Source organism: Caloenas nicobarica, chromosome 3 (genome assembly GCF_036013445.1).
Source record: "Caloenas nicobarica isolate bCalNic1 chromosome 3, bCalNic1.hap1, whole genome shotgun sequence".
In the NCBI taxonomy this organism is placed as follows: Eukaryota; Metazoa; Chordata; class Aves; order Columbiformes; family Columbidae; genus Caloenas; species Caloenas nicobarica.
Genome location: NC_088247.1, coordinates 36595990 through 36620969, shown reverse-complemented (window position 1 = coordinate 36620969; position 24980 = coordinate 36595990). Strand labels below are relative to the sequence as shown.

General features: G+C 39.5%; 1 protein-coding gene across 2 annotated transcripts in view; it reads left to right on the top strand.

The window, feature by feature from the left end:
- Positions 1–24311, top strand: part of UBE3D (ubiquitin protein ligase E3D) — an 82309-nt gene extending 57998 nt beyond the window's left edge. For both annotated transcript variants that reach the window (XM_065631298.1, XM_065631296.1), the window contains one exon: positions 21635–24311. In XM_065631298.1, the coding sequence (XP_065487370.1) occupies positions 21635–21655 (21 nt within the window). In that variant the 3' untranslated portion in view covers positions 21656–24311. The remainder of the gene's footprint in view (positions 1–21634) is intronic.
- The last annotated feature ends 669 nt before the right edge of the window (positions 24312–24980 follow it).

The window sequence follows — 24980 nt, the reverse complement described above, 5'->3', positions numbered from 1 at the left end:
ACTGATACTACCTTCCTATTTCTATTAGATACCATTTTACATTGTTTCTGTACCATTTATGAGCAGACAGCCCTGTAATTCTCTTATACCTTTTATCTGGTTAGAAACTAACTTTTAGTACTTACAGTTATCTGATTGAATTTGTCTCTTTTTAGGAAAAGCGGAAAAACTGAGGCCGGGAAGGGAACAACAGGGCTTTATATCCTTCTTTTTGACAAAGTAGAATCAAAAGTTTGCTGAACACACAGAAACCTTCGTATTTCAGGTTGCATTCTTTGCTTCCACAGAAAGGAAATGCGTTTTCAGCTGCATTTTTATGGAGCAGCATCTAGTGACTAGTTAAATTAATCAAAATTGTCTATTCTGCATTGTTATCTTGGTGGTATATTCCACTAAGTGACTGGTTTTTTCTGTTTTAAGGTGATACTTAGAATGTGACTGTCTGTAAAACTGTGTTCTGTTCTGTAAGTTTTTACTCTCCTCTTCTACTCTTTATTTTCTACCTGTTTTTCCCTCTTGTGTAGTGTTCTTTCTAAAATCTGGACTCAATCTCGGTACCAGTGAAAAAGGTTAAGAATTCTTTTCACTTTGAAATGTTTGACCTAGAATTCTTTGAGAAGAAATTCAACAGCAAAAAAAATTGAGTTCATGTGACATGCCATATAGCTAATAAATCCTCAGGGGCTGAAATTTAACTGTATAAGTAAATAGGAATTTCAGATAAAGTTTTCTCTGCTCAAGTGCTGATGCTATTGGAGAACTGTAATTTGTGAAGTACTCTGCTGGTCCAGCAGTGAACTGCTGCTCAGAACCCTACTAGGAGATGCTGGTGAGGCCAAAATTTGGCAAGATTTGAAATGAAATGGAATTTTGATGTATGCAAATAAGAAATGCTGAGCTATATGGCTTAATGCTGACATTGATTTTGAAAGAGCTACTGAATCTTGTTCTACCTTTTTTTAAGCTACTCCTGCGTGAGGAGTTTGGGAGGACACCATTCTCCTATTTTTCTGGTTTTTGGACCGTCTTCTGAGGACTCTAGCATTCCACAAGGTTATATTCACAACACTAGATTTAGATGAAGCAGAGCTCCAATTCCACCTGGAAATTACTGTGCTCCTGTAATTTAGTTAAAATGAACTGTCAAAAGTAAGACGCTGTTTACATATTTTTAAGTGTAGCTCAGAAGCTGAAGAAAACCCTGGTGACACGCATTAGCTAATCATTTTATGTCAGCCTTTCCTGTCAAGTCAAAGCATGCATTCCTGATAGAAAACAATACAGAAGTCAAGTGTGGCACTTTTACAACAGTACCGATACTGATACTCGTTAAAGTGCAAATGCTAACACCTGAAAATGTTGCTATTGGACCCTTTCCCAACCTGCATTCAGGTAACTTGCAAAACAACCGAGTGCCTCATTAAATCTTCCAAAATAATTCTTAAAACAACCTAGAATATTTTTTTACAGCAAAGTAATAATGTTGAAGAAGATGCAACTCACAGGAAAAAGAATTTCATGCAAAGGCATTGTCTGAGTCTCACATGCTTCTCTGTTTATGCAAAAGTGACTTGCCAGTGCACTTTAGGCTATTCAAATAAAAATTGCTGCTCCTTTGGATTACCTCGAGTTTCCATTCAAATGAACAAATACTGAGTGGTTTTGAAAGTCAGGCAATCTATTTAGGGTGTCCACTTGAACATTTAGGAGCCTGTTTCTCATCCTGTAAGCTTAAAAATGCTAGATGTGGTCCCTTAGCAGCTGCAGCTTTGCTTTAATTGGTTTGTGTTGTATTATAGAAATGCACCTGCAGCGTTTGTGATGATAGCTCAGCATCGTAGGCAGGGACCTGGACCTATTGAAGCTTATGTCAAAACTCTCTTTGGCTTCAGTGGTGCAGAACTGGACTGCAAATGAATAAACCAGCCAGCTCGATATGTTGTAGAGAAATAATTATTGCAGTCTCTGAAAGTTCCTCATTAACGCTATTGCTTGTCCACTGTGCAAGCAAATGCGTGGAGCTAGTCTCTGATAGCTATTTGTTAGACAAGTGAATTAATAATTGTGGCTGCTGGTTCATGCAGAGGGTTTTCTGTTGTTTTTTTGTTATTTCTTTCAAGATTTCAAACAGTATAAATGATTTAAAGGCTTCACTCCACTAGATGGGGAAAAAGGTGCTTACAGTGTAGTACTTGCTTACACTCTGCGGTTATTGATATGATGTAATATTTTTATGCTTGGGTAAGTATAGATTTTAAATAAAAGAATTTAATTAACACTGAATAAATGTTCCTCATAAGGGGAAAATTCTGTAGTTCTATTTCATTAATGCTTCATGCTTCTAGCAGTTAACTAATTTAATTTTACTCCTGGTGTTCAAGGTCTGTGCTTTTCTTTCCTTTTGTATTTTAGTCTGGCTGTCTTCTAAACAGGCTTTTTGTTTTATAGTTGCAAAGAGAAGATCAGCCAGAGTAATAAAACAAAGGGAAAAGTGCAAAGCATTTTTTTAATTCATTTGGACTTTGTGCAATACACAGTGGACATGTGTCTATGTGCGTAAAATGTATGTAATGTGAAAAATGAGGTATTTGGAATGATCTCTGAGATTTAAAGACTAGAAAGCCTACTTTACAATAAGTCAGCTAAAGAAAAATGTATTATTTTAAATAATTAAAGGTAGCTAGGATCAGTCACATTATAAAAGTAATCCTTGCACATGCAAACAACAATGCTCATTTAATTTGGCTTACTAAGGAATATAAAGGTTTGGGGGATCAAAATCTGTTTTGGAATTAGTCTTTTTTGAGTTTGCCTATGCAGTCCAACAGCATTTTGTATAAAATGCTTAAACTCGGGATAGAAAATGAGTGAAATGTGGCAAATGCTCAAAGTGAATAAAAAATACTGTTTAAATTGTCTGTCAAGCAGTAAGGGTTTCAGTGTGAGAAGTCCAGGAGAAAGGTTATTTTTAAAGTCTGAGACAAACATTTTTTTTTTCAGTTTTCTTTTATTCACTAACTCAGTTCAATTGAATTCAAGGTTTTCATGCAGAAATGTTAAGTTCCTGGTTTCAGTCTTTGCTAGTTCTTGGTGTTTATCTTATAAATCTGTCAAAATTTTGAGTTACTTCAGGTTATTTCATTCAGACCTTACGGTCATTTATGATCCTCAACTCTGAATCTTGCACATTTCTAACTATGTTATTGATTATCATCTGTCTACATTTCTACTAATGCTATTTTTCATTCATTGAATTTCATGAAGTGCTAATTTTATTTTTTTTATACTGCAGGTAATTATGTTTTAACAGCGTATTTTTTTTAGCAGCTTTGCTCTAAGGAATGAGTTTTAAACAGTACTTTGGCAGTCTTAGAGCAGACCAATGTGCTATAATAATTATACTTCAATAATCCAGAGTGATACCTCAAGGGAGCTATGGCTCCAGTGTATAATTTCTTCATATGTACTTGCCCTCAATGGTAAAATTGGATTTAAAAAACAGGAAAAAGAATAAAAAGAAAGAAGCTGGAAAATTGATTCTCCTTGAAGGTCATTAATGTTTTCTAAAAAGAAGATGAACAATGAACATGAAAATCTCATTGTTAAAGAAATTGTGCTAGCTTTGTTTTGAATAAGATTTTTATCAGCGCAAGAAAAGGTCTCATAATAAGAAAACCTAATTGTTATTTTCATCTGAAACTAGAAAGTATTCAATAGCTGAAAAACAGCCAAAGAAAAGGAAAGGACAAAGAGAAGCATGAAAAGAATAATATGGATTACATGGAACTATGAGCTGAAGGACAGATTCATACTATATTGTAATGGAAAGAAAAGAGGGTGGGAAGGAGGAGGGAAAGAGACGACAAAGCAAGTCAACCAAAACCGCAAGATAATGTTTAATTCAGAAGTATTTTTTGTCCAGTATTTGACTAAAGTATCTTTCAAGTGAATGAAAGAAGTTGGTATATGAAAGGAAGCTCAGAGAGCAAACTCAGGAGAGAAAGTGAAATTTGGGCTGCACCTAAACCCCTCAAAAAAAGAGCAGAGTGGAAGAAGTCCAGTTTGGTGGTTTTACACAAAAAAAAAAAAAAAAGAGAGAGAGATTGTTCACTTCAAAAATGTGTGCAATATATATATTTTCAGAGTCACAGAGCCATTGAGGTTGGAAGTGACCTCTCGATGTCAAACCCTCTGCTAAAGCAGTCAGCTAGAGCAGGTTGCCTGGGACCATTTCCCGTTGGGTTTTAAATATCTCCGAGGATGGAGACTCCACAACCTCCCTGGGCAACTTGTGCCAGTGTTCTACCATCCTCACAGTAAAAAAGTATTTTCTTGTGTTCAGAAGGAATTTGTGCTCATTGCCTCTTGTCCTGCTAGTGGGTGCTACTGGGAAGAGTCTGGCTCTCTCGTCTTCACTCCTTCCCTTCAGATATTTATACAAAATTATGTGACCCACCTGGACTTTCTCTTCTCCAGGGGGAACAGTCCTAGCTCTCAGCCTGTCCTCACAGGAAAGATGCTCCAATCCCTTAGTCATCTTTGTGGCTCTTTGTAAGTCCTTACCTCACCTCAGTAAGTCCGTATCTTTCTTGTACTGGGGAGCCCAAACCTGGGCCCAGCACTCCAGATGTGACCTTACCAGTGCTGAGCTGAGGTGAAGGATCACCACCCTCAACTTGCTAGCAACACTTTTCCTGCTGTCTATGTCTATATGTCCATTTTAAGTGTAATGTAACCTGGTCCTCCTTCACCAAGGCTAAGTCTTCTCATTCCAGACTTGCCCACTGCTCTCAGGGGCCTGGGATTCCTGCAGACTGGTCATACCAGTAAAGACTGAGGCGAAGAGGACCTTGAGTACCCCAGTCTTTCCATGTTGTCAGCAGGGCCTCTGTCAATGTACAAGCTAATGCTGTGCTCCTCACTGCTTGTGTCTCATTAAGAATCTGGAAAGAGCCACCCCCTGACTCACCTAGTTCTCCTTCTCTGCTAAAATAGTTTGCTGTTCTTGGTGATGGCTGTCATTGCAGTTAATCATTTAATTAGAGTAGGGACTCAAAGAAGCCATCTCTATTTCCACAGTGTAGGGTTGACTGTACCTGTTAGATGTTGCTCTAGGTCTCTTCTGTCAGGGTTAGGTTGGGAGTGCAAATATTTGTCAGGAATACGCAGGACTTTTTGCTGGTGCTGTTATACAGACAGTAACAAAATACATAGAATTTGAGTTACCTGTAGTAGTCTCTAAATAGTCTCATTCCAGCCCACTGACACATGCAGTTCCTAAATATCCCATACATGTGTGCTTGTATGTGGAACTGCAGTTAATGTATTTTGCTGGCACCAGTATTTTAACATCTATTTTATTTTCTAATGGCTCTCATTTCAGCTAGTTAGCCAGAGTGCTGCCAAAGCCCACACGTGAGCTGTGCTTTGCAGTGATAAATGAGTACAACTTGTCTCAAAATCCATTTGTTTTTTTGCTTGGATCCTTTTTCAGAATATGATGGGTGGCCTACTTCTGGGGGGATGAAAAATTAATTTCCTGTTCCTTTATGACACTACAGGTCTTGTAAAGTGTTACACAGTCTTTTGGAGTAGACGGCATTATTAGGATGGATATTAATTATTTTCAGACTGCTGATACATCACCTCTGCATGATCTATATTTGTTTCTTGAATGTTCCTCATCTCTTGCTAATTATAGGTGGTCTTGAGGGGACCAGCTTCCTAAGTAACACACAGAGTGGTTTTGAAGTGTGTTCAAGTGAGAGTTGATTCACGTCACCTACTTGCACGTTCACAACCTCCAGATTTTTTCACAGTTCTGGGGTGGGCATACGCTAATGCTGTTACCCACCCTCCTGTTTGGGAGCAAGCTTCTCAAATGCCCTTGCCCTGAAAGCATGTAAATTCCTTCCTTTCTGTTTCCAGGCTTGTTGACCAAACTGGTCATTTTGTTTCTGATTTAAGAAATGTCAAATTTTTTTTGTCTTTTTGCTGCCTGTTAATATTTTCCTCTGTTCTATACATTACATTTTTTAAAAAAAGAACAGATTTAAGCTCTTCAGCAGCTTTTGCGATTGCTGTTACATCAGTTATCTGAAACTGAGAAGGAAAAGAGGATGTGCAGGTTTTCTTCTCGTTGTCTATGTAAAAAAGTCACTCTCCATCTTTTTGTCCTTCCTTTCTCTTCTCTTCCCCCCACCTGCTGGCCCCTGAAAATTGGAAACATGAGAGGAGGCCTTGTCTGAGCATCGGATTAAGAGCCAGGAAATCCTGACTCTTTCCATGACTCATTCTGTGTGTCCTTGGGCAATCTGTTACTATTACAGACAAAAGCCGTGCATAGCACTTGGCTGAAAAATTAAAAGCACAATGCATGATCCAAGGAGATTATTTTCAAAGTTAAATCAAAGCATGGCAAAAGTGGACAGGAGAGGCTGCAGAAGGTGCATACTGGAGGAGCAGTTTATTTGTGAAACACATAAATTGTCTGTGAAGGGAGATGCCTATTGCTTACAGTAATTTCTTTCTTGTTGAGGCCTTTGGTTCCATCACAGTGTAAATATCTGCTGTGGTAGATGATGGACACACAGCCCTCAGTTTCAGGGCTGTTAGGTTCTTATTTAAAATGAAGTAGATAAGTAAGAGTGATGGAAGAAGACAGAGTGCACAGAGTTTTCTTGGGAGATGGGTTTGGTTGCTTCGATTAAAGGAATGTAAATGCCTGAGCTTTTTCTGTTTGTTTGCTTTTCTTTTTTTGCATTTCACATTTTGAAGGATGTAGACTCTTCCTCAGTTTTGAATTAATAATGGAGATCTTTGGAGAGGGGAAAGGTCTAGGTTTTCTAGGCAGCGTCACTTGGAGGTCAGGGAAGACAAATGAGATCATTTACCTATATTTTCCATGATAAATCGGGCATGAACTTTCACAGGTAACAGAGGATGATGTTGTAGTGAAAGGTGCCTTCTGTATTGCTTATTCAACTTCTTTGGAGAACGCTGAATGACATGAAAAGCTGTTTACAGGATACGCTACTTTCAGGGTGTATTTCCAGACATTTTGATACCATGCCCATTCAGTGTTCATTCACATGGCATTGCTTATAGCTTTATTTATAGTATTTTACATTAACTCCAATTGCTGTGGTATTGAGGGCAGTGGCTTCATATTCAGCAGCAACCTATTTGATCTAATTTAAGGTAGCTCTTCCACCTCCCCTCGCCTCTTGTTCTTGTCACCTTGTCTCTTCCCTCTGCTCCTTCTGTGTTATCCAGTGACTGTGCAGCTGTGCAAACAGCTGAGCCAACACAGTGGGGAGGTGGAGTTTGCAAGAGCATTTACTTATTGCTTAAACTGCCACTAAATAAATGCATACTTCTCTGGGGAAATACATTAGTGAAGGCTACTAGGGTCTTTGTATAATCTGTGACATTTCCTTTGGCGAGGAAAAAAATAGGCTGTGCTTGGAATGAGGGGTTTGATTTTGAATTATTAAATGCCTATGCATTTTTTCCCTATATTTTATAGTGGTGGTTTATTGAGAGGAAAGACATCAGGGTTCTGAGACTCAGCATCTTCTGGTGATGCTAGGGTATGTAAGAGGTCATTGTCCCAAACGGTCAGTCCTGCCCCTGCAGTGGAGGTTACTGTCCCGGTGCCAGAGAGAGTGGGGTCCGTCTGAGCTCTGCTTGCAGACCCTTAACTTGCATTTCCCACTGTTGCTTCTCTGTTGACAGGCTGGAATGGGAATCTGTCGAAAAGACTCTTTCAGAAAGGGTTTAGCTCTGGTTTCTGTGCTGTCAGATGTTTGTCCTAGCTTTCATGATCAGTTTTTACCCCGTAGATGTGCAGTAATTGGTGTGGTTTATAGGTAGGACCACATGAAACTCTTGTGTTTCATTAAATTTAGTCCCTTGCTATTGCAGATAACATGTCAAGTATCATCAATTAGTCAGGCTCCATCTTGAAATCTCCTTGGTTCCTCCTACAACTCTTCCTTTTGGAAGTCAAATTTGTTTTCTTACAGTAGATTCAGAAATTATCATTAACTGATGTATTCATCAAAATTTTCCAATTCTATCCCAACAGAGAGCAAGTATTTAGAGTTATCTGATGCCTGTCAGGGGCAGGAATCCATACGCCATTTGTGAGTCTAGATTTGAGCCCCATAAGAACTTCACCACATGAATAATTGCCTCCCCCTGGACAATTGAGTTAAATGAAGCTGCTCAGAGCTGTTCAAATGTATGTGCAGAATCAATGGTACAGGGCCAAGTTCAGCTTCTGAATAACCATGTTCTTGTTGATTAATTCATTAGAATCCAAAGGACGTGTGAATTTGTCTTAGGTCAAAATCCTTTTCTTCAGTATTGTTTTCAAAGAGATAATTCTCTGTCATCTGTCATTTTAAAACCTTCCTTACTGTCTTGCTAACTTAATAGACTAATTCTCTCATGGGTGACTACTGAGAATAAATACTTAAAAAAGATGCACCTTAAATGTACTGAGGTCAAAGATAATTGTATTAAACCTTCTTAAAATGCAAAAATCATTTCATACCAGCAAAATAAACATCTAGCATACATAAATTACATTACTGCATTCTTGAGTCAGTTGTTCCACAGGTCACAGAAAAGCTTTTTCATAGTGAAAGACGTAAGGGACTTCAATATAGTTTAGACAACCATTTTAGTTTCTTGTTATATTCTCAGTCTAACTTTTTACTTTTGAGAGTCAATAGTGCTGGGAGGTCCCCCAGCTGAGGACTGTGCTGCACACGGAGAGTCTTGCTTGTATCTCCGTAGTTAAATTTTGTTTATTTTGTGCATTATGTCCTACTCTTACAAGAAACCATCATGAAGTATGGCAATAAACAAAGTAATAATAAACACCATACATCTTGCAACACCTTTCCCTCTGTAAACCTTTGCTTTTAAAAATCATTGGTTTATTAGCTTTTGCTATTTAGTGTTACTATTGTATGGTATTAATAGTACATCTTCATGCAAACAGGTTTAACTTGCACAATCTGCTTTCAGAAAAAGCACTTGAAAGCTTTTATCTTCAATTATCTTATTGTTGGGGGAAAGATATTCTAAAAATGGTGAAAATTGTTTTTTATTATGAAGTTTCAAGGTCAGTTACTCTTCTTTGTACTAAGAAAACATCTGTTTTCATGAGTTTGAGCCTTGAAATGGATGGATTCAGCTTTTCTTCTGACTGCAGCTGGTAAAAGAATGTGCTCAATCCCTAGAAATAAAAATCAGTTTGACCTAGTAATGGCTATAGGGATCTTAGAGGCCAGAAATCCACACTGTAAAAATACCTGATATAATTTAAGAGCTCAAATCTCACTGCTAGTGGCCTTAAACTCCTACATCCTTTTGAGGCTTTGAAAATGTTTTATTGCCCAACCACCATTAAGCAGTGAAACTGTTGTTTATTGAATGCCTGGCCTTTTAACAGGCATCATGAGGTTGTACAAGAACAGGATGACCTGGGACCAAAGGACAACCCTGCTCAGACTGTGTCCCCTGGGGAATGAATCACAGTAGGCAAAGACATTTTCCTAAATATCCCTTAGCTGTTGTGATTTTCTTTTGGGTGTCTCGCTCTGTTTCACAGCATAGGAACGGATGCCACATTTAAATTATTTTTCCCGTCATCTTCTCGGTTAGTGCTTTTATTACAGCCATATCATCTTCCAAACACCTGTTCCCATTTTAACTCAATCCTAATCTCTTGCCAAAAGCTGAACTTGGGTAGGAATGCAGTAGTCCCAATAAGGTGTTAAAAATAAAATGGTAGTTAATACTTAAATACCCATTTATATACACAAACAAACTAATCCTCATACCTCATGCAGGGAGGTATTTATTCTCATTCCCATTTTAACTGCCAGGAAGCAGAGAGAGAATTTAAGCAGCTGATTTTTCAAACTTGCTTTTTTCCATAAAGTTTTCAAAAGATAACCCAATGAAGACACCTGTTCAAACTATCTAGTTTCACAGTGTTACTTAACGGTGCCAAATTCTCCTTTAATCTCCTCTGCTTTGTTCTTTTGAGTTGACTGTTTGGACCATATTAATTGCACGTAAATGTGAGCACATAATCAAATACCTCTTATTAAAAGATATTTTTTTCTGTTCTCTAACGCATCCATTCTGTGTCGTGTTCCCTCTGCCCCCTCCCCACATCTTCTTGGCATTTCAAATGGTACTTCAGGTCGAGTTTGGGTTTGGTATATTCAGAAGCGGATGTGCACACGGGAGATGGCCGTGTCTTACACTGCGACAGCATTGCGTGTGTGACAAGATATCCCCCTAGTTTCACCACGACATCGCAGTGTGCTGTGCTTGGGTAGCGTTTGCTAAGGGAGACTCTCGCAAACCCAGTTTATGTCTGTGTACTGGTTTCTGTGGCATCGCTGACTCCAAACATTGCAGGAAATGAGAATAATAGACCATTTCTTAGCTTTCGGGTTTTGGCAGATTTTCTTTTTGGATATAAGAGAAATGCAGTTTGGAGATGAAAGCAAAAACAAACTGGAACTTCTCCTACCGGGCCATCGGCAGGTTAAGTATTAACCAAAAATGTTTGGCTTGTTTCTTCATTGTCTCTTTGTTTTTAAAGCATATTACCACAATAGTTTTTAATACAACTTTTGCTGACAGGTCGGTTTGAAGACAGAGCAGGTGACCTTTGGTGTTGCTGTGTAGTTTTTCGTGTCAGTTTTGCCTGTCTGTTGGGTTTTCTGTAGCATCTTGGTGTAGGAGATGAGAAGGTTGTCTTGCGAGTGGCCTCACACAGACTCTTATCAGGTAGCTAAATTTGGACAAAGAGAGAATGATTGATTTTCATTAATTTAAAATTCAAAAATGCATTGACCTACAACATTAATATCTGATGGCCCTTGTGTCTTGCCAGTGCTGAATCCTGCAGATAACTGTGTTGCCTTTACACCGAGAGTTGTAGAGAGCATGAGGGAAACCCAAATCCTTTTTTCAGTTGATACTTGTATGATAGCCTTGATAATGCACCAAACCAATTATGTATCTGTTGTATTTAGTGCAAATGCTTGTCTACATTTCAGTTTTTAGCAAGAGATGCTGCTTTCTCCTTCTTTCTCCTTATGTTCCCAGTTAAGTTCTTTGTTGTTTTTAGCTTTCCGCCTTGTTGCTTCTAAACCTGAAATGATCTTAGCCTGCTATTTTTTCCCCCTATTAAGGCCAGGGAAGGAGGGAAGAAAAAAGACAAAAACCACAAGCAAGAAACAGGCATCTCCAGCCAGGCCCTGACAGGGATTCTGGCTTGCAGACTTTACCTGCTGCTGCAGCTGGGAAACAAATAATTATTTTTGTAGTAATCTTGCTTTTCCTAGGGAAAAACAGCATGAACAAGACTGCGTCTCCTACTGAAGCCTATGAGCTGTAGCACAGGCTGGAGGTAAATCCTGACTGAAGGTGTATTGTGTGGGTTTAGGGGAGAAGGATTGACTGGCATGAGGAGAATGATGTTGGGGTAGTGGTTAAAAATAGGAGAAAGAATATTTGAGTTAATGTGTTAAATAGTTCAGTATTAGGGAATAATAGAGAAAATGTTAGTTTATGCTGAAGGCATCATTTGAGCTGGAAAAATAAACTGCTAATAGAAGACTATATTATTAATTTTTCTGGTTTGGATGATGCAGCACTTGAAAGTCACCTTCATGTTTTAGAGTTTGCTGCAATACTTCATGGCTAAAGGGACAGGAGGAGAGGAAGGAAGGAGACATTTGCCAGTTTAGAAACCAGCTGAATATATTCTTGTGTAGTAAAGACCTAAAACCAGAGCTTCTCTTTCACATTTGTTAGTGTTTCCCTCTCAAGTCGTAATAGGATTGGAATACAGTAACAGGGTACTTTGCTGAGATAGGATGCTTGATAAATTATGTTGCAGAGAATACCACCAAAGAGCATCTAATTGAGAGCAACAGCCATGCAAAATACCAGAACATCACACATCTGGGTAAGCCAGAATCTCATCAGAGAAATAACTGCATAGTGTGCTGACTGATCTCCAGTCTCACGCCTGACATGACATGCACCATACCTTATCAGGTCACTTTTGAGAGAGGTTATTCGATGATACTGTTGAAGAGAGATTATGTTGCCGCTTAGTTGGCCCTATTTATTCCCTCTGGAATTAGGTACAACTCACTTGCTTCGTGGTCAACAAAATAAATCCATATGTCTCTCTATCTAGGCCTTTCTTTTGAAAGACATCAGACTATGCATAGTGCCTTGATCAGGGCTTTTTTCGTTCTTTTCCTCATTTTTTAAATACTGTAAGAGGTGCAGTTGCCAGACACTACAGTGGAATCAGCATGTCACCCCTTTCCCTTTCTGGGGAAGATACAGCCGTGTGTGGGTATTGGTGATGCTGGTCAGTTGAAACAGATTCCCAAGAGCGCAAAGAAATGTCATAGCCTGAGATCTCCAAAAACACAACAGAGCCTTAGACTGGCATGACTTTGAGGAAATCAGCCCAGAGCAAATTCTGCTGTCGAAATGTGAATGGAGTGCAGGTCTTTGGGAGGGCGGCAAACACGACCTTCTCTATTTCAGCCTTGTGCAACACGTTCCAGCAAGGCTAAAAAGTTTTTAGGAGCTGCATCATATGTTCCAGTTTGGTGTGCCGAGGTTTAATTTCTTCGCGTCTCTAGCTTTAGGATGTAGGTAGCGTGCTGCAGGTTGACACAGCAGCTTGCAGTGCCTTGTTTGTTTTAGGTTAACGTGTGTCCCCCAACTGCCCACACAAGTATGTGCTTAAACAAATGTCATTTCTACAGCAGCTTAAAGCCACTCGATGCAGAAAAATATGTGCTGCGCAAATTGCCTGATTAGTATGAAGTTTGGCATGGTAATTACAACAGTAAAAATCAAACATCCTCTGGTGTTGACTAAGAAAATCCTAAATTCAGTGTGTTTTGTAGCCAGGTTCGCTTTGGATCAGTAATTAATTAGGTAAAAAATACTGCTGTTTCTGTTCCTGTCTTAATGATGGCTGCCACAAGAAGTTAACATCTGCAGTGGAAATAGAAGTGGTATAGGCTAATGAGGAAGGCTAGGCAAAAGACAAAAAGCCATGAAGTTTTGGGGCTTCTTGTGTCTAGATGTAAAGAAACAAAAGATTAATAGCATTCTCAACTTAACTCGAAAAACAAGAACCCAGAAAACCTTTTACTTTTTTGACACAAAGAACTACTTGGTCTAAAATAATAATAATAAAATAAATTGGTTTTCTTCATATGAAATAAAAACACACAGAGGTCTATTTTCTGCTGGTTTTGCAGCTGCATATAGTTTTTCCTCTAAAGCTTGGGCAAGCTTCAGCATGCAACTGTTACGTTAGCAGAGAGATAGCTTGCAGTGCACGTGCACAGCCTGGGACTTCAGAGGAATCTCTTGCTTTTTCTCATTTATCTCTGTCATATTTCAAATCCAACTTCATTCTTATAAGAAATTAATAATTTCAGGAAGGTTTAGTTGAAAGAATGCATGCTGATTTATAGATGGATTTATTTCTTAAATCCTGAAGGAGCATTACCAGATTGAAAAATCATATTTAAAAAAATAAATCCTTGCTTTGGTTACAATTAATTCCACTAGTAATTGAAACCAATCTCTGCTTGAATGGATGGTTATATTTTATATGTTCCCCAGCTTGGACAGAAGAAGAAAGTGATTTATCAGAGTGATGTTCTTCTAGTAAGTTTCTTCCTGCAATGAAGCCTGGAAAGCCCACAGATCTACAGCACCTTTCACACTGCACAGTCCAGGACTTGCCTTTCCCCAGCCTTTGCCTTGAAGTGCTGGGGAATTTGGCTGTTTAGATGATAGGTCTACTGAAGTCAAATTTCCTCCAGCTTTTGTTGCGACCTGTGTTCCTCTGCTTCGGTGGTAGTATAGCACTGACCAAAAATATGTTTCCTGTAAGACCTTAGAGCTGCTTGAAACAACTTCTGTTTGAGAGGGGAAGTTCCTTGCAGATGCAGATGTGACAGAATGAACTTGACCTCCTGTGGAATGAGTGAGGTAAGGGTCCTTCACAAAATGTCCTTTCCTCCACATCCAAATCTGAGCCCCATAGGAGTCAGTGGACTGTCAGATTGCAAAGATGCCATTCCACATACCCACATTCTTCAACCCAATTTTCAGGGTTTTAGCTTGTCAGGATTAGATAGTTCCACAACTTGTGCTTCTGTTGACTTCATTATTGCTATCACCACATAGTCCTGGGCAGCACTGCCATGTTTCGCTGTGAGAGTGTTCTGGATATATTTGATTTTACGTCTCCATTGGAATTCAGGCATGATAGTGATAGTCATGAAGGCTTCTATACTGACCGTAGATTTAGCTTCTTATTCGATTAAATATTTGAAACTGGGCTTGGTGAACTGTATCTGTTCAGTCAATCTGTGTAGTATCGTAGTATTGTTTCAGTGACCTTTTCAATGGACTTGTGTTCTCTAGTGCTATTTTTGTTTTAAATTGTTTGTTTTCCACAGTAAAGTATTTAAGTCTTACGAGCCTAGTGGTGTGAAGTTCTGCTGCTATGGGCAGAGGTGGGTGGTTCCTTGGTTTGCTTTGGCCAAAAATGCGAGGGAGGAGTAATTATATAAAACACTTTTTCATGTTCTGATACATACTCAAAACCAGACTTCTCACTGCATACCACTTAAAGCATTTTGGGAAACTTTTCCTGTCTGAGAGAACCTGAAACAATTATTTTTGACATGTTATGATGAGTGGCTGCCATTGATTGGCTGTGGAGGGGATATTAGCGCAGCTAAGACTACTTACATTACCTCTGTGGCATAGGGAAAACAGGCACACAGTGATGAAACGTTCAGCTATCATCCTGAGAGCCTGCAGTGTAGAAGAAAGAGAATTAAACATAAATGTAACTGAGGGCATCTTTGCAGCTGGAGCACCACCAGGGTGTTTGCAGGCTACCAGGAGGTCTTCTTAAGGCACGTAAATCCTACACTGTCAAGGTAGGGACACCTCTGGCTCCTCTTATTCTTCCAGTAGTGAAGACGCTGACTTCCTCTCCAGTTTCCTCTAAAAATGCCTTTACACTTCCCAGGAGCAGCCTCAGAAGTGTAGGGGTAATATGCAACAACCTGGTAACATTCAGTCTGGAAAAGGCAGCTGCTTTTTAATGGGTCTGTGGATTCAGTGATTCAGTGGGGGCGAGTGTAAATATAGCAGTTAATGTTCTCTCACGTCTCTGCTCATCTAATGCCATCTGCTTTGTGTCCGTTCATTCACACTGGTGCCAAAACGTATTTCTGGAACAGGTTATTTGTGCATCGGCAGACTTGGTCCCTGACCGTTAGGTGAAAGCGAATATGTAAACTGTGCAGTATGCGTAGGCAGGGGAACTCTTAAGTTTTAGTGTGGTTATTTAGAATCAGCCATTGCTGATAGTTGCTAATCCACAGGGTAATGGTAACAGCTATAAGACATCGCTGCTTCTGCTGGTGGTGCAGGAATGGGAAGAGGAGCGTTGCACCTCAGAGAAGGCAGAAGTCCTTTGGCTCCTCCATCTGTCATCAGCACTGGTGGGAACACCAAACTTAGAGCAGAGATTATCAGAAACCAGGTATTTTTAGAGCTGGGACCTGGACATGGTGCAGATGCTTTACAATCATCTCACTCCTTAATCTGTATTTATTTTACAGCATTGAGAAATGTATAGGGCAGGATTATGGCCTTCTCTATGTGTTTATGCACATTGTTGCTGCAGCTGTACGTGTGCATTATTAAATACAGGGGTTTTTTTTACATGTAGGCTCAGTTGTAGTCACACAAACGTGGTTGTATCACTTCCTCTGATTCTTTTTTTGAAGTAGAGGTGTATTCTATGTAGAAGGTATCTTGACTGCACTATAATTACAACCATCCAAGCAGTTGCATTAGCTGTGATTATTAAGGCTTAAACCATAACACTTAGCACTACCCATAGCTTTCATGGCAGTACAAATCTGTGTGAATCAGAATTTGGTCTGAGGCTTTGCACATACATTATCTTCCAAATCCAGTTGTACATGTAAAGGGAACATTATTCTCAGCTTTTCACTCATTTCCACCAGAGCTTAGTCTCTCCCCTGTGATTGACCAGCAGCATTGTTTGTGCCAGCCCTCCTTTTCTAGTTTCTAGGATAAATCCATCCAGTTAGCACAGCCCAGTGTTTAGCATTCCAGTCTGATTTCACCAGACACTAGGTAGAAAGCTTGAACTGGCATTTTGTGGGGAGGGAGGAACAGTAACTTGTGGCAGAGGGAAACCATTGACCCTGTGTAGTTAACACCTTCCACCAGCACAGCTGATCTGGGAGCAGAGCTCTGCCCACAGCTGTCCATGTCTTCTTGGGAAGGTCATTCTCTTCCCACACACATGCATGGCATGGCATGGCATTGCTTGATTACCTGTCAGCCTTGAGTGGAAATAAATACAGCATCTGACATTGATTGTAGGCTGCAGCCTCATTGCCATATAATCAACATTTCCTCTTCAGTTGCTCACTCAATCATGCCTGGTTTCACATAGCACATGCGCGGGATTAAAGCATTAGTATCTGTTTATGTACAGATTGTCTGCTTGCAGCACATATGATTTAAGACAGCAGTTTACGTTGAGTTCTTCTAAAACACAGTGTAGCATTATGAACCATGTGTGGTAGCGTTTAAAAATTGGTCTGATGTTCAAAGACGACAACAGTAAAATGTCTTTTATGTCTTTAAGCTTCAGTTTTGAGTCTATTGGTGCAGTTTTATTCTTTGGTGTGCAATGGAAAAGCAAAACCAGAGTTGTTATGTTGCAGGAAGTATTCGCAGGTTCATTTTCTTTTGCTCAAACCAAAGCATATGTAACTACTTTCAACCCCTTTATAATTATGCAGGAGTAAACAGAAATACAATACTCTCTCTAATACTGAAGAGAAATTCTGTAGTGTATTTTCTACCTACTTTTATTTAGCTCTTGGGAGAGACATAGTCATTAGAAATTCTGTGTCCCCAGCTTTGAGAGACATACACAGAGATCTTTATTTATGCATGGTTCACTTGGTCTCCTTTAAAGAGAATCCAAACATAAGAACAGTTTAAAAATTGGTATTAGAGCATGGGAATGCATCCTTTGGCATCCGGGTTATTTTCCTGTTTTGTTGAAATAAGGATCTTGCTTCTTTTCTGGTTCTTGCCGCTGATAGAAAGATTGAACTACTTTTCCTTTGCTTAGCTGAGAAAATAATTTTCTCCTGTTGCTGCATTTCCTCTATCTGTTGTCAGCTCCACAAGACAGATTGTATGTACTGGATTTGCAAATTGCATTTCTTTAAAATATATTGTTTAGCTGCCTCTAGTCACGCTTCTGCTTTTCGTACAGCAGTCATCCACTCTGCCTGCTCACCCAGCGTTACTGCTTGGGTAGAAGAGGTTTCTTTCCAGCAGCTTCTGCCATCTGGAACTGCCTTCTTTTATCTCCTTCATTCATTAGGTCTCCATAGCTTTTCAAATATTTTCTGAAATTATAATTTTTTTCTTTCACCTGTTAGTCCTCAGTGTTTGTTACTGAATGCTTAATTCAGTAGGAAATACCTTTTCCCTGCTGTTTTCCACAAGATTTTTCTCGTATGAAGTCAGGAAAATGCTTTGAGGCACAGCTTGGTGAACACTATATAAAATAAAATGCTATTAGAAAGTTTCAGAAAGACTGAAACCTATAACCCCATAACTATGTTCTCCCTACCGAGGAAAGAATATTGCCAACTTCTGGTTTTGTAGCTTATAGTAAAGAATTTCCACCAGCATAGTGCTGCTGTTTCACTCGCCTGTGTGTGTGTGTACGTAGAAAATTGTCACAAGAGTCACAGAAAGGCTGAGGCTGGAGGTCACCGCTGGAGATGTCCCCATCCAACCCCACCGCTCAAGCAGGGTCAGCCAGAGCCGGGTGCCCTGGCCTGTCCCCCGGTCGAGTTTGGGATCTGCAAAAGAAGGATGGAGGTTGCACAACCTGTCTGGGTAACGTGTTGCAAAGTTTGACCACATAAGTACACTCTCTGTCAGGATGCTTTTCTCAGTCCTCAGTTCCACTCCCATGTAGTCTGGAATATGCTTAACAGTTTGATATTTTGTGTTTTCCCATTTTCCTGGGAAAGCTGAGAGCACAGCTTCTAGAATCAAATGTCACAGCCTGGATTTCTTAACTTACCCTGGCTCTGAAAGCTTTTAGCAAAGTTCTTACTGCTTCATTGTTTACACAAAAAGCGGTTTTGTGAGATATAATTTGTATGCCTGTGGTACTCTACTACTCCCTCTGTATTAATGTATCTTAAAATGTTTGAAAATATAGAGTTTATGTTCATTATCCAGAGGTCTTAGCAACTTCCGGCTCTGTGGAAACTAATGGGGCGGAGTGCTGAGATGCACTTGATACTTTGAAGTAGAATAAGATTATCATCTTCAGAAATAATTGAGAGAAAATGAAAAAAACCAATGTCTTCTGTCATATAAGTAAGGGTGCTGGAGTACAGAAATCAGTTCTTAACGATGAATTAATATTAGCTATCTCGAGTGCTTTAAGAAGGGGACAACATGCTGAGATAAGGTCAATAAAAATCCTTTAATAAACTGATTAGAGAACTGACTTTTATTCTGAATTTGGTGATAAACCTCAGTTTGTAGATCAGATAGCTGTTCAGCACATTATTTTTCTTTCAAAGTGCCCTAATAGCAGTGAAATACTGGATTTGCAGACTTCACTGAAAGAGCTGCTACTAGACTTGGAAGAGGGCAGTGTTTGTCTGTCCTGCAGAAAAAGTATCCTAATAGCTGGAGAATTGGGAGAGGACCACTAGGACCCACTTTCTAACCTATAGTAATTCATTTATTTTGTAGACCATGTAGTTAACTGCTGTTTAGAGATCCAAGAGCATCTACAGTGCCAGTTATGATAAAGAAATATTTTATATGCTTTGTATTGAACTTTGGATAGGATGGAACTTTTTAAGTGTTTAGTTTCAGTTGTTTGTTTGTTTTTCATGGACATCTTCATATGTTGCAGGTGTTCTTTAAACAGCTTGTGATTTCCATGTGTTATCCCTTTTTTTTTGGCTATGTCAACTGTAGGGATGATCTAATGTGATCTTTTTGTTCACGTTGGTAGTAAACGTAAATAGAGACAGTGATAAATGATTCCTTTTGATGTGTTTCATTTTATTGGGCAGTAGGAGAGCCTAGCAGTCTAGGGAAACATTATGTTGAAATAATCCCATCAAAGGAGTGAAAAAGTGTATTTCATGCATTATAAAATATGGCAAGTAGTCAAATTAAACAAATATATCCACTCTAATGATACCTCAAAACTGTATCAAAGGAACCTGCAACCTCAGGTAGAAGAATCTTTAAAATTTTGAATCTTGTCTACGGAGATGGTTATTGCTTTTCTTGATTTTGCTTTTTCTTCCTTGCAAAGCAAGGACGAATTTCTCACCTTGTTAAAGTCAATTGAGTTTTGTCTTAATTGACTAAATTGGTGCCAGGATTTCATCCCTAGCCTGTGTTGCTTATGACTTTAATGCATAGGTAAGATTTTACATTTGCTCTTAATTATGCGTGTCTCTATTCATCTGAGCAATTAAATCATGAGAAAGGTGACAGGGATATTGACTTTCCTTTCAATTTATACCTTTGAGGGTGGGAGTCTTTGGCCTAGTGGATAAATTTCTCTACACGATGAGTAGTCTCCAGCCTTTACAACACCCCTTGGCTGAGCTGACAGAAATGTTTTTGATGTAGCAACTTCCTGTTGGAAAATGCTGATTGAGCTGAATGAAAATATTCAGTGGGAATATGTCAGTGTGATGAGATTTTTGTGGGAAAGCTGGCAAACTTCTACCCTGGCCATCCTGCTATTTGCTTTGCCTACAGACGTTTCTGAAAATTTATGTTCCACCTGAAAATTCTTGTTTCTGAATTTTAGTTTCAATTTAGAAAAAAAAAAACCAGAATGATTCAGAACTGTGGAAGCTTTGGGGGATCTCGGTTGTCTTACCTGTACAAACCCTTCCATGTAGTAGCATTGCAGCTTTCTAATAGGTTACTGCTGTTAGTGTTACAGTAGCGGAAGAGACATTCGGGAAGTGAAATCACTTGATTTTTTTGATTGTTAACCAAGAATTGCTATTGTCATGTCCCATTCATGCCTTGTAGTCATGTTATTTTAGACATGAATCCTTTGTATGAATGATTTTCGAGAAGGCTTTTAGATATGTTAAAACATCCTCTATAGCAGACATATGACTCGCAAATATTCTTTGGGCAGAGGGTCCAAAATATATGGTTTTACTCTGTTTTGACCTCTGTTCTGAACATTCACTCATATTTTATACTGTAATTCAATTCCTTCTGGTTGATCACGTGTCATGCATTCTTTAGTCACAGTATCAAGTAGAATGGTGTTTGAGGGTCAGCTCTGAAAATCTAAAGTAGTATTTGATGATAATTTGCATCTTCACTTAAGTGACTGTCGAAAGCTCTTGTAGAGAAAAAAAGAAGTGCTATGTTATGTCTCAAATGTTTTTTACTTGTGTATTTGTCATGGGGTAGGAGAAACAGGTTATATTTTCAGAAGACCGTGTAATGTGGTAGTCTTTTTTTTTTTTTTGGTGCTTCATTGGTGGAATCTGTCCATCTTTTTTTTCTGTCCTTGTTGTCAGCAAAGCTCCTAATTGAATATCGGAAGCAATCTCCTTGGCACATGAGAATCTGGACACATGATTGTGTTTCCAGTCAGCTAACTTAACTTTCTGAGTTAGTATCCTACAGGCTCTGAAGAAGGTTAAACAAAGCCAAAACCATGCAGGGGAAACTGCTGCATGCGTGTGACCAAGAACAACTGAGCTAGGACACCAGAAATCCTATAGGTCTCATGTATTTGACAAATCACCTTCCCTCTAAATAGCTGTTAGACTTGACAGTCCACTTAATGCACGAAAAATAAGAGGTACATCATTTGCTGTCCTCTGATCATATACAAGTATTTGTCTTCTCCCCTAGGATAGGATTTTGGTTCCTGGTCATTTTAAAATGTAAGGCATTTTTTCTTTATGACCTTGGACTTTTCATTATGACTTTGGAATCAGGATTTCACTTACAGTGACAGCACTGTTCAAACAAGCTAATACTTGGGCAGAACAGGGAATGGATCAAAGATTTAATCTAAGCTGGTTTCAAAATACTATCAAATAGCCTTTTAAGTTAGACAATATGAACATCTTGTGCTTTGTTATTCTGGGAAAAAAAGAGGTTTTGATATGTATTTCAGCAGCCAGTGCAGTTCTTGAGCAAAAAGAGTAAGCTTGGGAATTTTTAGGAGAAATATATTAGGTAGAAAAGTGGTGGGAAAGTAACACTGCTCTCAAATATAGCCTCTGCTCTCTCATTATGTTAGTGTTTTGTTGTTTGTTTTTTTCTGTTAAGTGAAAAGATTATTATAATATGTAATTTCAGTTAATACAATGAAACATTTTTGTTTTACCCGCAGCGTTGAGACTAATCACAGTATTGTTTTTGATTCCTTTTACAGGTTGCCTTTTTGAAGATGTGAAGAACTCAGATACCTGTGTCAAAAACAATTCTCAAATTCATTTTTAGCAGAAGTGTACAGATAACTTCCAATGGTGTCACTTCTAGAAAAAAATCCACTAGCAATACAAAACAAAATGGGGGTGTGGTGTGTTATTCTTCATATTTGGATGTGTTTCAAAACCAAAGACAGAGAGAGTTAACTTTTGCATATAGTACATTCTTAGACATCATTCTAAGAGTGACTTACCTGTCAGTCCTGTCAGATCCAGCTGGGATGACTATTATTGTCTCTTCATTGCCAAAAAGAAAATACCTATGTATCTTAGTACTTAGACAGGGTTTGATAGTGACCTGTATGTCCTTAGGCAAATTCACAACTGGTAGCAAAAAGAGGTTTTAAAATACTTAATGTGATGGTTACTAAGGCAAGTTCTTTACTTTGTTTGTTCTGGTAAAGTTAGAGGTCCAAATTTAAAATATAAAATGTTTATCATGTATATTGTTTCCACATTAAGATTTACCTTCCTTCTTGGGAGAGAAGGAAGACAGCTTCTGTATTCCTACACCTCATGGAGATTTTTAAAAAAATGATAATATTTTGGAAAATTAAGGTTTTATGGTTACTTAGAATAATTATTCCTTCAAATTCAAATAAAAAGTGTGTAGGTGAAGGCTGGCCTTGCAGAAACTGCTGGGAGTGAAAGATACTTGTAGCAAGTCAATACAGCTACTTTAAATTGTCGTTCTCTGTTGTGGATGCTTAGCCGCCTTCCATGGGAGCGACAGTGCATTTCTGTGGAACATAGAAGCTGTTAACACTTTTAGTTTCAGAGTGGATTGCTCACTTAGTTGACAGCAATTTTTGCCTTCCCTTGTTCAAGGGAACAGGATGGTATAAGTGCATAGGCTAAGGAGCAGAAAAGATGCCTCCTGGCATTTTTTCCACAATTCTTGCTCATTGGGATGGACTGTTCTTGAGCTAGAAGGAGGTGATCCCTTAATATCAGCCATCTCTCTTGGACCCCTCATCCCTTCAGGGTCTTGTCCCATATCTGCCTAGCTTAGCTGCAGTTTTCCTTAAACAAATCAGTGTCAGGCACTGGAATGGTTCATCTGACCTAGTGTGACGGTTCTTGTGTTCTCAAAATGTATACAAAAGGTATAAAAAAAAAAAAAGAAAAAAAAAAGAAAGCTTGTTTATGTAGGCTGGCTTTTTCAACATCCATCTTTAAACTCTTAAAATAAAGATGCTACCTGTATTGGTGTTGCATGGCAAGGTTTTGGTGGCAGGGGTGCTGCAGAGGTGACTTCTATGAGAAGGTGCTGGAAGCTTTCCCCATGTCCGATAGAGCCAGCCGGCTCCAAGACAGACCTGCTGCTGGCCAAGGCTGAGCCCATCAGTGGTGGTGGTACCACCTCTGAGATAACACAGATAAGAAACGGGAAACAGAAGCAGCTGCACAACAGCAATTGCAGCGAGAGAGAGGAGTGAGAATATGTGAGAGAAACAGCTCTGCAGACACCAAGGTCAGTGCAGGAGGGGCAGGAGCTGCTCCAGGCACCAGAGCAGAGATTCCCCTGCAGCCCGTGGTGCAGCCTGTGGTGAGGCCGGCTGTCCCCCTGCAGCCCATGGAGGTCCTTGGTGGAGCAGATACCCACCTGCAGCCCATGGAGGTCCTTGGTGGAGCAGATACCCACCTGCAGCCCATGGAGGAGCCCAGGCTGGAGCACAGGGATGCCTGAAGGAGGCTGTGACCCTTTGGGAAGCCCACACTGGAGCAGGTTTTCTGGCAGGACTTGTGACCCCATAGAAGGGGCCCACACTGGAGCGAGCAGTTCATGAAGAACTGCAGTCTGTGGGAAGGACTCACATTGGAGAAGTTCATGGAGGACTGTCTACTGTGGGTGAGACCCCACACTGGAGCAGGGGAAGAGTGTGAGGAGTCCTGCCCTGAGGAAGGAGCAGCAGAGACGATGTGTGATGAACTGACCACAACCCTCATTCCCTGTCCCCCTGTGCTGCGCAGGGGGAGGAGGTAGAGAAATTGGGAGTGAAGTTGGGACTGGGAAGAAGGGAGGAGTGGGGAAAGGTGTTTTAAGATTTGGTTTTATTTCTCATTATCTTCCTCTGATTTGTTTGGTAATAAATTAAACTAATTTCCCCAAGTCAAGTCTGTTTTGCCTGTGATGGTAATTGCTGAGTGATCTCCCTGTCCTTATCTCAATCCATAAACCTTTAGTTATATTTTTTTCTCCCCTGTCCAGCTGAGGAGGGGAGTGATAAAGCAGCTTTGGTGGAAACCTGGCATCCAGCTGGGGTCACCCCACCACATTACCTTTTAGGAAAGCAGATATATTTTGGGAGAATCTATTCTGGAGGGAATATTCTTCTTGGAGGAGTTTTTTGAAAATTCCTGAATATCAAGAAAGTTAACATGCTCTTTACCCATTTGATGATTAAATGATGATAACGTGAGAAGTGACCCTGCAAAGTTTTGGACACCTTCTCTGGGTTTTACACATCCAAAACCAAGTAGCTGAGGCTTCCCAGCACCCAGTCTGGATATCATCTTATTTTTCTGTTATTATTTTAACTTTCAGTATTGAAGGAAGAACAAAAATATTCTGAGTTTTGTATTCAGGGACTAAATTATCTAGCTCCGGGGTATTTTGTATATGCACCAATGTTTAGTCATTTTATGAATAAAATATATTTTCTAAATTAGTTCGCTGTTTGCTCTGCTTAATTTCTGTGACAGGTTCAGCATCCCAGAAAATGACGGATTTTTGCAGGTGGCAGACATTTATATTACGCGTAAATGCTTCAACTTTAAAATCTTTTCCAGCCTATTTAAATGACCCGTGTCATGGTTTTGCATGTGTGAATCAGTCCTAGGTCAGAGAATAGTTATGCTTTTGAGGTTCAGTCTCTGTTGTGTCCTGTGTCATTTGGTATTGTGGCCGTAAAGAGTTAATCTGCCTATGGTAACATACATGATTCCAGAATGATGAGTGCAGACATTTCACCGGGAGTACTTTTGGGGAAAAAATCCCTTCCAGAGATAAAACATAAATCAACCCATGCACCTGTAGGAGCTCAAGGCTCCAGTCGTGCCACTGCAGTGTCAGCGCTGCAGCTGGCTCAGGAAGCAAATCCTCAGAGAGTACTAAATTCAGTGTGTACACTTAAAACATTAAACTTTTTAGGAGCTTGCCCTCTGCCTACGTAAGCTTGAAGCTTTTCCTTGTTCTTTTTTCCCCTATACATTGGTGAACTGGGTTTGGCTGGGGTGGAGCTGACATTCTTCATAACAGCCCGCATGGTGCTGTGGTCTGGATTTGTG